Here is a 16314-nt window from a genome sequence, read left to right as displayed (position 1 = left end):
CACCGGTAATTATCTCCGCAGATTGTTTGCTCTCATGCGGGGAAAAAAACTTTCTGTGCATATATTCAACGTCGGCAGCCGTTTAGGCGCTTTCGATGGTGCTCTTTAACTAACGCCGGGGCGTGTTGGCCTTTTCCCTGGAGCTGCGTTTATGTATAGTGTGCTTCCCCTCAGCCTGTCCTTTCGCCCGAAGAAAACGGCTGACAAATGCACGGTGACCTCGGGATGGCGTCCGTTCCTCTAATCAACGCCGCCGCCATCTCATCCGATTGTATCGCGTCCCGGACCTTTCCTCCATTTCCGCCAGAGCCGCCCCGGGGGTTGGGGTGTACCGGAACTGGGTCAGCCTGACTCGGCCTCGCGCCAGAACATCTGTCGAGTTAGGAGGCGGGAATAGGCGGGTAGGGACGCCGACTCCGACTGCAATGTCCCGAGTGGAGGATGAATTGAGCAAGAAAACAAACGAATAAAAAAAAACAAGCTGCAGATGAGCCGTTTCCGCTGGTGTCATGGTGCCAGTGTAACAAAGGCGCCGCCGAGCAATCATCGCCTTGGGGTGCAGGGACGGACTTTTTGTCCACATTACTAAAGAAAAAAAAGATGCTTGGGGTATGATTGCGGGGGGAGAATAATATTGGCAGAAAAAAAAAACGTGTTTATGTGAATTGATGCGCTGGGCGGACGTTGTCACGTTCTAAGCAAGAGTGCAGCGTTTTGATGTCATTTTCATCAACTCATTCAAGCGAAGCTTTTTATGTCTCACCTGTGCCGTAGAGCGTAACACCAGAACGCACTGTACGAAAGCCAACTTTAGCCAATAGGTTTCACAAAACGTTGATGATAATTATAAACGAAGAACAAACGCTTGCCAATGTCATAATTGAACCTGGGTTCTCGCGTTATAATGCCGACGACCACCCGATTGCGCAATTCCGCCACTGCTGAAGAAGTTTGGATTTCGGACTTAACTTTGACTCGGGCTGCATGGGAGAATTTATTTATTTTATTTAAGGAAATACTGCGGACGGTTTTTCACCATCCTAGCAGGAGAGGGTTACACGAATGGCTGGTCGCATGCGAGATTGTCAAAAGCTACGCGTTTTGAGAACCTTTCTCTTAAGAAAAGGGCTTTTATAAATTTTCCTGGCGCGCAATCTAGGTCTTATGTTCCCCACGGTTCTGTGTAGCTCACAACGATTTCTTGAACCTCACGCGTTCCATGAAACATTGAGATGTAAGGCTGTCGCCTCGGAAAATGTCCAAGGTGGCCGAAAATGAGCCACACTCGTGTCAAAAGTAAAGAAGTACGAATAAAGTGCTTTACCGAAATGGGGGGAAAGAAAATGAAAGAAGTAAAATATGCTGACAATATTTGTAACCCGTCAATACTGCCAAAAAATTGAAAACATTGCAGGTAGTCAGCCGACGTGACGATAGCCGATGGAAGAAAAGAAGATATCATCCCTTCCTAAAGAAAGTTGAGAGAAGAGCGAAAGCTAAAAGTGCGCCCACACTTCGCTGAAAGTGCGTCCAAGCGATCGTCAAACCTTTAAAGTCCCAAACCACAAACTGAGAACACAGTTATGCGACGGTTTTTCGCGCGCTTAGTAAACGCCTCTACGAACGTCTAAATCTGTACAGATACGTGGTTTATGAGATAAAGGTATATTGTGTTGCTCCTTTGTTATCTATGCGTGTATTGCCTTATCTAGAACTGTTCCTTTCGCGGGATTATTTAAGTAACCTTTTTAACACAATGGAAGCCCGGTTTCACGCACGCGTCCAGAGATCTCATCAGAGCTTTTCTGTCGACCAACCGGTCTATGGCGAGTTGCATTAGTTTTCTGGCTGAACGGCATCTGTCATACTAAGAAAGCTTTCGCCTTATTGGCGGTTAATTCGTGTTCCGGGCGGTTGTAAGGATTGAAATGTCCGCAGATAAGCAAGCCCACGTTGAAACACCTGCACCTTTTCTCGACTCCTCTTTGCGGAGCCAGTTCTGCGCATTCTGTCTGCCTGAATGCTTCTCCCGTCGTGTAAAGCCTCTTCAACGTGAACGGGAGGAAAAAGAGCGAAGGGAGCGAGGGGGATAAAGCCCCTTGGCAGCATAGCAACGGTGTTCGCTTGGGAGCCGAGAGCGTTCGTCGATCGATGGAACGGGAAGGCGCAGACGGCCGACGACGTGAGATAGAAAAACCTTGTCGCAAGAACGAGTTGCGGTAGAAGTTCTCGGTCCCCGTTCCGCTTATTGACACGGGAGATGCGGTGTAATTGCAAAACAGTATGGGTTTCTGCTGTACACGAGGGGGACATGCGGGTGGTGATGAGAGCAGCGGTGAGAGCGGCTGGTGCGCTTGGTTGCTCACCAGCAGGCGGGGCGAGGATGTTCTTTGCTTTGTTTTGCGATGTGTTTGCGGCGTTTGAAAACCGCAGTTCCGCTGTTCTCTTCAGCGTTGCGGTTTAGGCGCGTGCCAGCGAGGTAGAAAAGCACGGAGTTCGCGGTGCCAGCATTGCTTGCGCAAGTACCCAGGGGTTTAACGCTGTTAATTCCTCTGCGAAATGGTTGTTCGCGTTCGATTTTGACAGCGAACCTGTTTAGCAAATCTAAATTTTTCATGTCCGCAGTTTAAAATACTAACAAATTGTCGAGCTCCCGCACGTGAGCGTGGGCCTCGCTGGGACCACCCGGTTTATTTTGCTAACCTGGAGGTTAACAAAATCAACCGGGCGGTTTATTTGTTAACCGCCAAGCAGATAACAAAATAAAGAAAATGCCGAGCGCTCATGTGTGCATGCCTCGCGGCAACCGCCCACCGTACCCGGCCCACGTTCGTCAACCCAAGTATACCCACTTAAGAAGATTTGGCAAGATTGGCAAAAAAAAAAGAAACAAAGAAAAAAGAAAAAAGAAAAAGAAAAAGAAAAGAAATCGTGGCAACACTTACGCAGAACGATAAAGACTCCAGCGTTCACCACAATCGTGGCAACACTTGCGCGGAACGGGAAAGACACGTCATAGCGCACTCCCCCCCAAGGTGGTGTCCGATGATTATCGTTTCCAAAAGAATGGAAAGAAGCTCCCACTTACAGCAACAATGATGGAGTAAAGGTCGCTGCGGCAGTGAAGAAGAAACAAATCGGCTGCAATTGTGAGCTCAAACCGTCGGGATGGTCGTGATGGCAGCCTACAGCTTCTCCAGCTTCAAGTATTGCGCGTTTTTGTGAGCTTCCATGATTTTTTTTTTAGGGGGGGGGGGGGCATTAAAAAAGCTCCGGCTTGTTGCACCATTTGGCAATAAAGGGGTCACGTCTGTCTCGTTGGCCCTTGATAGCACTTGGAAATTTCAATACTCGTGACGCATATGCACTTATGTAGCGATCCGGGGCAGCTCACTTGGGAACAATCTCTATTCTGTTCCTCAACCTTCCCTTCTTCCTATCCTGCCCCCTAGTCCTGCCTTCATCGTCTTCGGCTGTCCACACTCTCGGGGCCCTGTTCCCGTCCTCCTTCTCAGTGCAGGGGAGCACGTTGCTGATGGCCGCAACTTCCAAAGTTCCGTTACCCGTCATGTCCCACATAGTTTTCAAAACACCCCTGGTGTATGCTGTCTTGATGACTTCGAAGGGCCCGGTTGGTCAAGTTCTTAGGTTGACACGTCCTTTTCGCACAAAGGCCAAATCGCTTAGAGAAATAGCCGGAATACTCGTGTTGTGACGCCTGTCGGAGAAACGCTTCGTCAGCTCCTTGTACTTCATTTTCACCCTAAACTGTCCTTTTCGTTTCTTGAAGTTTAAGATTTTCATCAGACCAGTGATCCGCAAGCGGGCAAGCATGATGGCTTGCCAAAGGCTGCACCTTAGCGCACTTGTGTGCGACCGTTTGCGATGTGTTACCGCCGCCTTCAGACTGCACTTCCAACCCCCGAGGTAGTAAGTGTGCAAGTTAATGTACTGTTTAATATCTCTAACCCCGTTGTGCTAGGCCATTAGCCGCGGGATAATATGGGGCTGCAAATCTTAGCGTGATGCCTCTCCTTTCCGCCCGGAGTGTCATTGCTAGGCTCCTGAAAGCAGCTCCATTGTCATACACGACGTATTTTTCACCCTTAAACATCTGTCTGTCCAAAAACGCTATTAGAGTATTGGCGTCATCATTTCCTAGTTTTGCAGCCACTATCCTGGAGCGTTCATCGATATACAGTAAGAAAGACCGTCCTGCTTACCCCTTCACCCTTCTTTTTCAGCTCCATAAACTCGACATGTACTTTCTAAGTGGTATTTTTGAATGGACTGGCACAGTCATAGTATTCGGCCTTGCTGATTCGGCATAAGTGGCAGGAGCCGACGTACGCGCTTACATCTCTTTTCATGTGCGGCCATGTGAACCTCTTCTTGATCTTGTAATAGGTTCGCCAGAAGCCATCGTGACCACCTGACTCTGGACTGTCGTGGTAGAGCTCCAGGACTTTTCTCACCAGTGTAGGTGGAACGTGAAACCGCCCATGTACGCACCGTAGTTCCGTTCCTTCCCACCACCTCACTGCATTCAGTGCATTGACTTCTTCGCCATTCTTGCGGCTTACGGCAACCGGAAGACGGGAAAGGGCCTCAGCATTTAAAAGCAACTTCCCGGATCGGCGTAATACGTCGAAATCGACCTGCGGCAACTTTCTGATCCAAAGTGATACTCGTCCTTTAGGTTTGCTGTCGTGCATTAGATAGTAAGGGCCTTGAGGTCAGTAAAAAAATGTGGTTGATTTCTTTGTCATAGGAATCGGTAAAACACGAAAGTGAAATGAGCAGCGAAATCTGCAGCCGAGCATGATTTGCGGGTTGGCGGCTGTCTTGTGGGTGTGCTTGGCGAGCGACGTTTTGCTGGTGGGTCGCTTCGGCAAAGATGTACTGGCGTCATTTCCGTGACGGATAAGACGTCAGTGAAATCTTGGTGCATTCCGGCATAAAACACTTTCGTGTTAAAACATAAAACCCGAAAACGAACGTCCCTAAGTGTAACGTACTCTTTAGTTCTCAAGGTTGCTACCCTAGAAGAAGACCCTGTGTGCAGGGGTGCACCCTTTACAGGCCGCTTGCTTCGTTGTACCGGCGTCATTTCCGTGACGGATATGACGTCACTCAAATGTTTGTGTATAACAGAATAAAACACTTTCGTGTCAAAAGCTTGAACTTCTTGCCCTCAAGCTACGAGCGGAAGTACCTCACCGCTAACACAACAGCCAGAGCCTCTTCTCTCCGTTGTACAGTAGCTCTCTTCAGACTTGTTTAACGTATACGAGTAGTACCCAGCCACGTGTAATTCTCGATCGTTGGTAGCCGAATGTCCTCATTGGTATAGAACGCGACCTGCACCATAGTGAGAAGCGTTCGTAGTGAGCTCAAAAGGAAGTGAGAAGTATGGAAGCGAGAGCACGGGGTCATGAAATGGCTGACACTATGTCGTGATACGCTTTTTCTCACTCTTCTGCCTAGTGGAAAGCCGTAACCTTTTAAAGCAGGCTTGTTCGTAGCTTGGCACGAGCGGCAAAACCCTAAATAAATCTCCGGAAGTGTCCTGCCAGACCGAGAAAAATCCGCAGTGCATGTATGTTTTCAGGTCGTTTCATATTCCGTACCTGTTCATCGGACTCCTTCTTGCTTTTAGTGAATCCGCACAGCACGCGTCCAAGAAATGTGATTTTCGGCTTAAATAATTCACTTCTTTTTTAAATTGACTTTCAGCTTGCCTGCGCTAAAGGCGGTCAAGACAGCTGTCATATGTACCTTATGTGAGCGCTCATCTTTGGAGTACGCTATAATATAATCGACATAGACATTGCAAAATGGGCCCAAAAAAACGGTTTCAACACAACATTCCCCATCTTCTATAACCAGGCTGGGCTGTTCTTCTAACCGAGAGGTGGTCGGTTGTATTCGTGCACGTCGAAGGGTGTGACAAAAGCTGTCCGTGTACTGTTTGTACTCCGCCTCAAGTGGAATCTGCCAAAATCCCTCGCACAAGTCTATGCGTAAGAAGACGCGGCAGCCTCCAGCCTCGTCAACGATGTTGTCAATTCATGGCATCGGAAATGGCAAAAGGTCAGTTTGTCGGTTTAGAATCCTGTAATCTGTGCAAAATCACAGTGATCACGAGCCGCTGTCTTTTAACACAAATGTGACGAGGGAGTCAAATTTGGAGACTGTCAGGCGTATTATTTTAGCTTCCTGCAGGTTCTGAAGTTCTTTCTTTAGCCAAAGACTTCTTTCACGGGACATATTGTAAGGCCTTCATCTAATCTGGGTTACATCAACAAGCTTGAAAGGAAAAGAAAAATCTGTTGTTGTTCGCGGGTAAGTACCGACGCAAACAATCTCTCGAAAGTTGAGGCGAACGTCCTTTTCACACCGAACAAGTTGGTCTGTTGTGTTCAGTGAACCGCAAGCCTACGTGTCAACGCACACATCATCATTCCAGTATAGGTTTATCTTAAGTATTTTCATATCAGGTCTTGGCTAAGGTGTTGTACTGCTGAGTACAAGAACGTGGGTTCGATTCCCAGCCGCGGTGGCCGCTTTTCTGATGGAGGCGAAAAGCAAAAACGCCCGTGTGTACGAGATTCGGTGCACGTTAAATACCCTCAGGGGGTCAAAATTAATCCGGAGCCCTCCACTACGGCGTGCCTCATCACCTGCGTTGCGTCGGCGCGTTATACCATACAATAAATCACATTCATGTCAGTTTTTGACAGTAGAAATTTATATTCGCACCCATTAACAACTAAGGTGTCGATCTCTGTGCTTTCACCTTGATCTGTCACCTTGGCTTTTATCCACTTATCGTACAGTTGTCTTTTTCCATCAAATCCCTGCATTTGTACCGGTCTCCCTTTAAGAATATCTTTTTCAGGCACAAGTGACTTGCTTATAACGGGCACGGAAGCGCCACTATCAGCTAGTGCCCTGACGTCGTTGCCGTTAACTCTCAAAGTTATGAATAAAAAGATTTAATGGGGTAAGGCGAACAGTCTCAATTTTTGTCGCCGGGTGGTATTAAACACCCTGATTTGTTTTTGTTTTTTTTCTGTGTTGCTTCAGCGTCACTATGTACTTCGACTTGACGCGACTCATCCGGGATTATATTGTCACTGCAGGTGGACGCATTTATCACGCCATTTCCTCTGTACGAAGTTCGTGTACCCGATGACACTTCAGAAGTTCCAGACCTCTGTGACGCTTGCCCAATTTCGAAACTGAAACGTCGCGTACCATGAATTCTCGAAGAATCGTGCGCAAGGCCTGAAAACACTCCAAAGTTACTCGATTGTCTGCTAAATAGCCACAGGAAACCTGTAAATAATCAGTGGCACAGTTGAAGACTCTGTGAGACTAGAACCAGCCATTCGCAGCCTTTTCTGGTAAAAATACTACAAGGGTTTGCTTGATCGGTGTTTATAGAAAATTGCACAGTCCCACCTTCCCGCTGGGATTTTTTTTTTTTTTATTGTGCAAGAAAGCTTGCCTTCCACCTGTCCCAGCTGTCGGACACGTGCGTGGAGAAGCGCAGCTTATACCACTTCTTTGCAAGTTCCGTCGAAAACAGCCGCATGTTTTCTACTCGGTCGAGAGATCTGTGCCAGGAGTTCTCGGGTGTATATTGTTGCGGCGATGCATCCTGGCAACCCGTTGTTGCATTCGGGCAGGCGTCCCCGAGTCGAGCTCCGCCGCCTGCGTCATACAAGTGGTATAGCGTGGTGGTGAGCGGCCAGGAAATGTTGCTGCCTTGAAGATGACGACAAGAAGCTGAAGGAAAATTTAACTGATTTACGTCATGGAGAGAGATAAGCCGAAGAAGACAAGAACAAGAACAACAAAGACAAGAACAGGACTCGAGCGGAGTGACAGCATTGATTCGCTGCTCCTAAAATAATGCACTTCGGCGCTTTGGGTCGTATAGCGCTAACCGTCAAACAAGCATTTTCGCTGCTTTCTGCACACAGCGCGAACAGTACAGACACACACAACACTCTTGCCAGAGTTCGTGAGGGGTTGGTAATAGTGGGGCATGCTGAGTCCAGGAGAGGGGGAGATGGGGGTTAGCCGCCGCGGCTTCCACGTCCTTCAGACCTGTATCCACACGTCGCGTTCGCCGGTGCCGAAGTTTGAATCACGCCGACAGCGAGGAGCCAGCGATCCGGCCGTTCACAGACACGTTGCGGCATGCTGTGATTGTTGGCTGTCACTGCAAGCTTGAGTCACCGACAGAGAGATACCCACGCGGAAGGCGCACGTAGTTGTGGCTCTGCCACAAAGCACAAAAGCGCTGCACGAAGTTTGCCGCTCCGGCGGCGCGCTGAATCGTAACAATATTCACAGAAACGAATCCACTCCTCAGGTCTTGAACTATCTCCATTAAACAGATCCGACTTCACCATTTCTGTGCGCTTTCTTTGTTGAGCTTGGACCGTAGTGGCGAGGGTCTCCATGACCTACTGAACTGTTGCCTCTCTGTCTGCCGCTACTGCTCCCGCAGAATCTGATGAAGGCATGGCTCCATGGTGGCAGCGTTAACGCTCGGTAACGTGTTCGTGTTCCCTGATTCCCTCATGGCTAGCACCATGAAGTATTCCTGGAACTCGGACAGCTTAACCCTGAGCTTGAGAGAAGACTGGGTAGTCACGTCCTCGGTTGTCTAACCAGCCTTCTTAGCCACCCGGTCACACAGTTGCGGTGTTGGGATGCACTCGGGCAGGTCGTATGGCACCTCGTCGTCGACTTGGCATGACGAGAAGTAAAACTCGCCTCGGAAGCTCCACGTAGCATGTGGAGTACTCCACATAGTGTCCGTCTCAGTAATCCTGTGGGCTGCGCCAATGTAACGATCCGAGGCAGTTTACTTAGGAACCATTTTTATTCTGTCCGCCAACCTTCTCTTCTTCCCGTGCCTCCTCGTTCTAGGTGCCTGCGTTGTCTTCGGCTCTCCACAACTGAGAATGAGGAAAAGTTTCTTAATTACAGCCAAACCTCGATATAAGGAAGTAGTATCGGGGCAGTAAATTAGTTCGTTATATTCGATATTTGTTGTAACCATAGAGGAAAAAATCGGCTCTAATAAATCGGCAATTCGGCTCGCGCAACAATCTTAGATAAAAACGCATTGTTCTAGGCTTGGAACCCACTACAAACGAGGTAATCCTCATATGTCTCGTTGTGGCATTTCAAATTAAACAGACCGGAACGTGAAAACGTGAAATTACAACAGAGTTCGTTCGGCAAAACAGGCCGGACTTCTTATTTACTTGAAGGAGGATGTGGCCTTCACCTGTTGGCTTTACACAGTATAAGCGGAATGAAGTCTTTCACTGTGTCCATGCGATAAAGGGCCCTTTGTGCAGTTTTTCAAGCTACTAAATGGTTGTTTTGTCCCACTTTTTTATTTTACTTTTATATGCTAGCTGTCGAATTTTGAGCTTCGCGGAAACCAATTTTTTCTTCGTTGTAGCCGATAACACAAGGCTTTCAAGGTTTTGGTTTCGTTATAAAAAAATACGTGTCATTGAAATGAAGCGTGACCAAACAAACGTCGTATTTAGTTTGCTATATCCGATAATTCGTTATATCAGTCTTCGCTATAACGAGGTTCGACTGCACTTAGGCGTGCCGAAAACAGAACAAAAAGAACTGAGCAGCCAGTGGACCACAATTTTTCTCTGCAACACAGAAATCAAATGCACTCGAACAGGCCAACTCTCCAACTCCTCGCTTTCGGCACTCCAGTCCCTGCACTCGCGCGCCTCACTTAGGGCAATTCATTAGGCTAATAATCACTCTTTTGGGCAAGCTGGCTGGAATCGCCCAATTCAAGGGCGACCAAGCTTCAAACAAGTGGTCTGCTGCGGATGGCAGCGAGGGCGTTTAAAGAAAGGAAAGGGAAAAGAAGGTGGTGGGAGGCCGTAACCACGATTACAATTGTGTGGCTGCCGAGAAGTCGAGTGCTACTGCCGGCGGTGAGGGCCGTATGCGCGAACTGCGCCTCTGGATGGCTACATTAAAGCAACTCGGAAACGTATGCAAATGGGCCGTGTCCCGCTTTTCTCCACTTTCCTTCGCGCTTAGTTTCAGCCGCGGAAACTGTAGCCGGTGGCGTTCGCCTGATACCGCCACTCTTATCTTTTCTCCACCGGGCTTAGGAGCAACCTCCGGTGGAACATAGCGCACAAGTAATTGAGTGGCAGGTGCCCGCACCTACATTGAGTGGCAGGTGCCCGCACCGAAAGACTGGCCAAGGTTTGATAAAACTGGTTGTCAAATAAATATTGCAATCCAGAATTCACATAAACAGTCGAATAGTACCTGGGCTACACGGCCGTTTCAAGGGCCTTCCGAGACCCTTCGAGCCCAATTGTCTATCTAGTGGCTCATTAACTATTAGCGGCATTTGTAACTAACGGTTAACTGTCCATGGAAAGTTTCCATGTAGCGCAGGCATTAAAGAGGTAATTTATTAATAGTTAGCGACAAACCGGGCAATTCATTGCAATCAAATAGTCTCTCAACCTTCAGCCGACGCTTAGATTAAGAGTAGCCACTCCTGTCGTCATTCAAACATATATTTACAGAGTAGCGCATGTGCAAACACAGGAATTGGTGAAGTATTCACAAAATGTCGAATCAAGTAAACAATTTTAATCAAACCTTGCAATCAAACGTTAACCAGGCTGTCAACTAAGCAACCAGCGAACAGATCACTCCATCAACTATATTTTAATCGAATTGAATGAAGTGTTTAACAGATTAACGAAATCAATAGGCCAATCAATAAGTTTCAATCAACCACTCACTAGTGCTGCGAGCTTCAATGCAGGCTGAATTTCGCAGGATTCGTGTGTAAGTAAGCGTTGTTATCGTGGCTCAGTTTCATTCATTTCCCTATCTGCTGGCTATCTTGACTATTCCGTCCTCTCACCTCTCCACTGCAGGGGAAGGACAAACAAACAGTCGTACCTTGCTCTAAAATCTATTCCTCATTCTCCCCAACCCCTTCTCGAAATTGCTACCAGGTCTGTGCCGCCACGCCGCGTTGTGTTTACGCACTACAGCGGTGCCAGACGGCGCAGGCGTGGCCCGGCAACTTCGAAAGGCAGGTGGGGACGCAGCAGCCCGACGTGCAGCAGATTCGAGAAGGCTCCCTCTGAGGTGTTCTGTCCTGCCAGTTAACACCGAATAGTCTATGTTTCTCGCGTTTGGTTCAGTATGTAGTCAGAGTATCTCGGCGCTACTTCATTCCAAAGTCGTTTCCGCTAAATAACACCTTACTTGCCCGTACAATGATCTTTCCGATAAGGAGACTTACGCGATCACTACTTGATATGAGTCGGCGTACGTGAAGCACGGAATAGACTGAATATGAGAGGCGCAGTTGAATTTGAACACAAATTTTAGCTATCAGAAGCAGCATTCTGCTTGCGTATACACATCCCAACCAAGCAGGAACAGATATAACTCCGACCTTCTTATTCAACTGGAAGTGCGATGCGCAAGCAACCGATGCGCACTCTGCAGGCCCGGCGCCTGTTGTCGAGACCGGCGCGGCGCGAATGCGCGTCCTTTTTTACTCGCTGGCACGCTGATTTTCTCACTTCCTGCAGCGGTGTTGCGATATTCACTGGAGCACCGCAGATTGGTTACCTTTTGCGGCAGCGAAACGCCCTTGCAAGATAAGAAAAATTACGCCCGCCTTTGTAGCATTCCTTTGGTGCCGATGGCATATTTGGGGCCTAATTTGACGATTGCGCCGGTTTTGCGCAAGAGCTCCTCGCGTCCTGATAAACACTTGCTCGAAACGTTTTGTTTCTTTGTTTTGTGCTTCATCGGTTAAAGACGAGGATACTAGCGGCTTGCGAACGGCGTCACCGAATGAAGCGCGTACGACGCACAACGAAATGCCAGCGATATGAATCGCGAACCTTTATTCATCTTGTTTATTTCGTAAACTATTTGGCTACGAACTTATCTTTCAAGCTCGCTTTCCGTGGCCGATAAAAAGGCGATTTGCAAGTTTTATAAAAGGAATTATTTAAGTTTTTTTTAAATGTCTACTTCCTCACTTAAGAATGATAGAAACGTACGCACTATATCCATATGAATTGTCTGTTCGCTCTGCCCGTCGGCATTCGTAAAAATGGCACCTCGGGTTCCCATTGAAGAACGCCGTAAGCTTCGCTAATTTTTTAATGCATTCCTAAAGGGAGATTTGCCGGCTTACTAATGGGCCAAGAGATGCTGTTAGCCAAGCAATTCATGATCTACGGGCATAAAAAAAGCCTTACCGATTCGGCTATCTGAGCGGCTATAAAAAAAAAGCCGGCGTGCATTGATTGATTATAAAGTTTTAACGAGTGGACCTACACAGGCGATGAGGCGCGCCGTAGTGGATAGCTACCGATTAATTTTGACCACCTGGGGATGTTTAACATGCACCGAAATCTCGAACACACTTGAGCGTTTTGTTTTCGCCTCCAGAGAAAAGGGCCGGCTTGCAGATGTCCGGCGGAGCGGAAGGACATGGTCATCAACGAAAGAAGACAAGCTGTCTGTTTTGCAGTGGTTGAACACCCGTTCCTTAGTGATAAAAAACTTCGGAAGCCCCTTAGTAACGATTAATATTACGGCGAAAAGTAGCGAATAATGTTACGGCTTTTTCGATGGGAACCCGAGGTGCCATTTTTACGAATGCCGGCGCGCAGAACGAACAGACAATTTACATGTGTATGTCTTGCTATCATTTTTAAGTAAGGAAGTACACATTAAAAAAAAACGAGATGATTTCCTTTATGTAACTTGCAAATTGTCTACTTTACCCGCTGCGGTGGCTCAGTGGCTAAGGCGTTGCGCTGCTGAGCACGAGGTCGCGGGTTCGATTCCCGGCCGCGGCGGCCGCTTTTCTGATGGAGGCGAAAAGCAAAAACGCCCGTGTGTACGAGATTTCGGCGCACGTTAAAGTTCCCCAGGTGGTCAAAATTAATCCGGAACCTTCCACTACGGCGCGCCTCATCGCCTGCGTTGCGTCGGCGCGTTGAACGTTTCAATCAATCAATCGATCAATCAATCAATCAATCAATCAATCAATCAATCAATCAATCAATTAACTAATTAACGACTCGTACGCAGTTGCATTTGTGTTCCCGCGCAGTCGACTGTTTCTTCGAGACGTGGCGTTTTTTATTCGGTTTCAAAAGCCGCGGAAGACGGCCGGTAAAGGCCGCTTGATCGATAGGACCGTGAAATCGCGCCAGCCGAAGCCCCCTAGCCGACATGAAGAACCACCAAGCAAGAAGGTTATCTTGCGCCGTGACGCAGCATAAAATGCCTTGTCATGCATGCTCCGGTGGCCGCGCGGCTGCGACTTGATGCGATAACTTTTTCGTTTTGTTTTACAACTGGCAGAATGTTCTGGAAAACGATATCGATGTGAAAGAGTGGAAGGGTAGGCGGTAGCCGACCAATAGCAGCGCTCTGTAATGCCAGGATAAGCGCGTTTTAGAACAAGGGGTACGCCATCTTGCCTGTGTTGCGCATCGGGCGCAGAGTAGGTGGCGGCGCGCTGCCGGCGGCGATGGACGGGTGAGTTTTTTTCCACGCGGTATACTGTCTATTGGGGAAGTTTGGTTCGCGCTAAGAGGTGTTTTAATGCCACAATTATTGTCGTTTTCTTTTCCTTCAGTCGTTTTTCGTTGTGCCTGTGTTATCCCCGCTCCCAACCGGCTCGCTCGGACGACCGAATACCCACGAGGGCCTCACGGACTTCCTTCACGGTATGCTGTTTCACAGTCTTCACCGACGACTCTTCCAAGTGGTGAGTTCCGTGGCCGAAGGCCCGGTGCGACGTGCGGCGTGCCCACGAAACCGGCTTTCGTATCATTTTTTTCGAAACGCCGAACGTTTGCGTATTTGAATTTTCCTAACCGAGCGCGCATTAGCCTCGGAGCCGGACGTTTCCTGGGCCGTCGCGACGCAGGGATTCCGACTGTCACCAAAGCTTTGCGGTGCGGGTTAGGCTGTAGCTTTCGGGACAGCGGCGCAGTGGCGGTGGTGGAGCCCTTCGCCGCTGCCTCTAGCGTCGGACTTAGCTCGGAAGCCCCGTTAGGTTGTGGTGATAGTCGGTCTTCCTTTCCGAACGCCGCGGTAGCCGAGGTATGCACTTTGATAACGCCTTCCGCTCGCACGTCCTCGGTTCGCGCGGCGTTCGGAATACAGTCGCCACCTTCAACGAGCATCACTGAAGCACGGAACGCAGCTCTGCGGTCCGCGGCTCCAAATTGGGGTCGTGGCAAAGGCGAGTGATGGAATTGGTGTCCTTGGTTCCTTTTCAGGTTCGCGTCCGGCACCGCCTCCGCCCTCCCTTTTCCCTGACCCTTGCGTCCTGTCTGATTGCACTTGCTCCTTCACGCAAACATGCACTACTCTTCTGGCTAGGCAGGTACACGTCTCCATCTGTCCTATCTAGCTCGACGACGCGTGTTTTGTACAGAGGTGTTTTGTGGTAATAAAAGTGGTTCTGTCGCTGTTCGTCTGTTACTTTGCCTTTCAGCGTCCCTTCCCGTTCCAGTCAGGCGTAATCCTGGACCCCGCATTCGGTAAGCCGTGATTACCTTCGGAATTGAAGCATTTCTAACGTGCTTTGCCTTTTGTTCCAGACCGCCTCCTGCCTATGCGTACCGGCCACCGCCGAGCAGGACGGGGCCGTCATCGAGACGATCAGAATGCCGTTCGAGTCGAGCTACATGGCTGCGCCTGTCCTGAAATCATTAAACCCTGTTTGCAATCGGTAAGGAATGGTGATCTCCCTAAACGTCACATTTTTAACGTGATTTGCCTCTTGGTGCAGACCGCCTCCTATCTATGCGTCCCGGTCACCACCTTGGAGGACGGCGCCGTCATCGAGCCTTCACGGATGCCGTTCGAGTCGAGCTGTCCGTGGCTGCGCCTGTCTTGGTATCATTAAACCCTGTTTACAATCGGTAAGGAATGGTGACCTCTAAACGTAACATTTTTAAACGTGATTTGCCTCTTGGTGCAGACCGCCTCCTATCTATGCGTCCCGGTCACCACCTTGGAGGACGATGCCGTCATCGAGCCTTCACGGATGCCGTTCGAGTCGAGCTGTCCGTGGCTGCGCCTGTCTTGGAATTATACCCTGTTCGAAACCGGAGTACTGCCTTTGTCGTTTGTACACAGTCGATGCGGCTCGCTGGCTCTGTCGGCTCGAGCGACATCAAGTACTGTGTCGGTCTCTTGTATCTCGTTTCGAACAGTATTTTAGCAAATCCTAATTGTCATAATAGTGCTCATTAAAGTTGGGAGAGAAAAACAAAGCGAAGGAGCATAATTCCAAAAATGATTCGCTAGGAGTGCGGTTAGGGACAGCCCTTGACCCCGTGTGAACGTCGCACCGTTCGTGAAGCGAAGTTCTTACTCGGGTACTTTGTCCTCTGGCTGGTGTGAAAGTGTTCATTTTAGGCAACGTGTCCTTCCAGGATTTGGCCCCGGACGGCGAAAAAAGGTAAACGGACTGTTGTGTGTAACTTGTACAGGGGAGTTCGGCGTAGCCGCCGGCAAAGTAGTATGCGCACAGAAGTCTGACGTTCTTGTCGTCACTCGTAGAGTTGACTGTAATACTCCGCGTACTGTTTAGTTTTCTGAGTGGCTCTAACTGCACCAATTTGTGTCCAGATAAACCATGGCGTGCCATACCAGTGTTATCAGATGTAGCTGCTCAAAGATTAGCGATTCAGTATCGACAAGTGTCGTACGTAAATGTGCAGTGAAGGGCTCGATTATGGTGGCAATGCGAAAAACAGTCGCAAAGCGCCTCAGTGACGCTAAGCCCCAAGCAGATCGTCTCAGAGGAGCCTAGCAGCCCTGCCAGAGTGGTGCATTACCTGTGCGAAGGATGTGAGCCTGTGGGGAACCCGGACTGAGTTTTCACCCCCAGAGGGACGTTTGCTTCAAACTCACCGGAAATAAACAGTGTGCGCGCGTTCCGGTGATCGTAACGATGGCGGCGTCAGTGTCTGTTGACGCTGCCAAGAGTCAAAAGACGTTTGGTTATGTCTCCCGCCTACTCGCCTGGCCAGCGGGCTCCTTCATCTCGAAAGCAAGTATGCCCTGGCAGAGAATATATTTCCGAATATATTTCCTTCGTGGTCAATAAAAATGCACAAAATGATTCACGATTGTTGTACTCCCTTGCTCCACTCACCAAAGCGTTCAGCACTAATCAGAGGCACCGAAAGCACAGCGGCAAACAAATAATGTTCACAT

General features: G+C 48.9%; 1 protein-coding gene and 1 pseudogene across 3 annotated transcripts in view; one reads left to right on the top strand and one right to left on the bottom strand.

The window, feature by feature from the left end:
* LOC144179736 (uncharacterized) overlaps positions 1 to 3570 on the bottom strand; it is a 32501-nt pseudogene extending 28931 nt beyond the window's left edge. The window contains exon 1 of the transcript XR_013324329.1: positions 3395 to 3570. The product of XR_013324329.1 is annotated as an uncharacterized LOC144179736 (transcript). The remainder of the gene's footprint in view (positions 1 to 3394) is intronic.
* Positions 3571 to 13304: 9734 nt separating this feature from the next.
* LOC144178622 (uncharacterized) lies at positions 13305 to 15333 on the top strand. Of its 2 annotated transcripts, XM_077706611.1 has the most exons (6): positions 13450 to 13614; positions 13715 to 13805; positions 14582 to 14627; positions 14688 to 14818; positions 14879 to 15011; positions 15071 to 15321. In XM_077706611.1, the coding sequence occupies exons 1-5, from the start codon at positions 13607 to 13609 to the stop codon at positions 14993 to 14995; spliced, it is 393 nt and encodes a 130-aa protein (XP_077562737.1). In that variant the 5' UTR covers positions 13450 to 13606; the 3' UTR covers positions 14996 to 15011; positions 15071 to 15321. The 2 variants fall into 2 exon arrangements, with proteins under 2 accessions (XP_077562736.1, XP_077562737.1); XM_077706610.1 differs by lacking the exon at positions 14879 to 15011 and having other exon boundaries at positions 13305 to 13614; positions 15071 to 15333.
* The last annotated feature ends 981 nt before the right edge of the window (positions 15334 to 16314 follow it).

This window comes from Haemaphysalis longicornis, unplaced genomic scaffold (assembly GCF_048455015.1).
Source record: "Haemaphysalis longicornis isolate Haplotype H1 unplaced genomic scaffold, Haemaphysalis longicornis Haplotype H1 scaffold_4, whole genome shotgun sequence".
Lineage (NCBI taxonomy): Eukaryota > Metazoa > Arthropoda > Arachnida > Ixodida > Ixodidae > Haemaphysalis > Haemaphysalis longicornis.
The sequence above is the reverse complement of the archived record's forward strand: the minus strand, read 5'-3'. Positions and strand labels throughout refer to the sequence as shown.

Bases quoted from the DNA above. Each gene is read 5' to 3' on its own strand.
- LOC144178622 (XM_077706610.1), top strand. The intron at 13,806-14,581 runs GTATGCTGTTTC...TTTGCCTTTCAG, and splicing joins CCTCACGGACTTCCTTCACG to CGTCCCTTCCCGTTCCAGTC. The intron at 14,819-15,070 runs GTAAGGAATGGT...CTCTTGGTGCAG, and splicing joins TTAAACCCTGTTTGCAATCG to ACCGCCTCCTATCTATGCGT.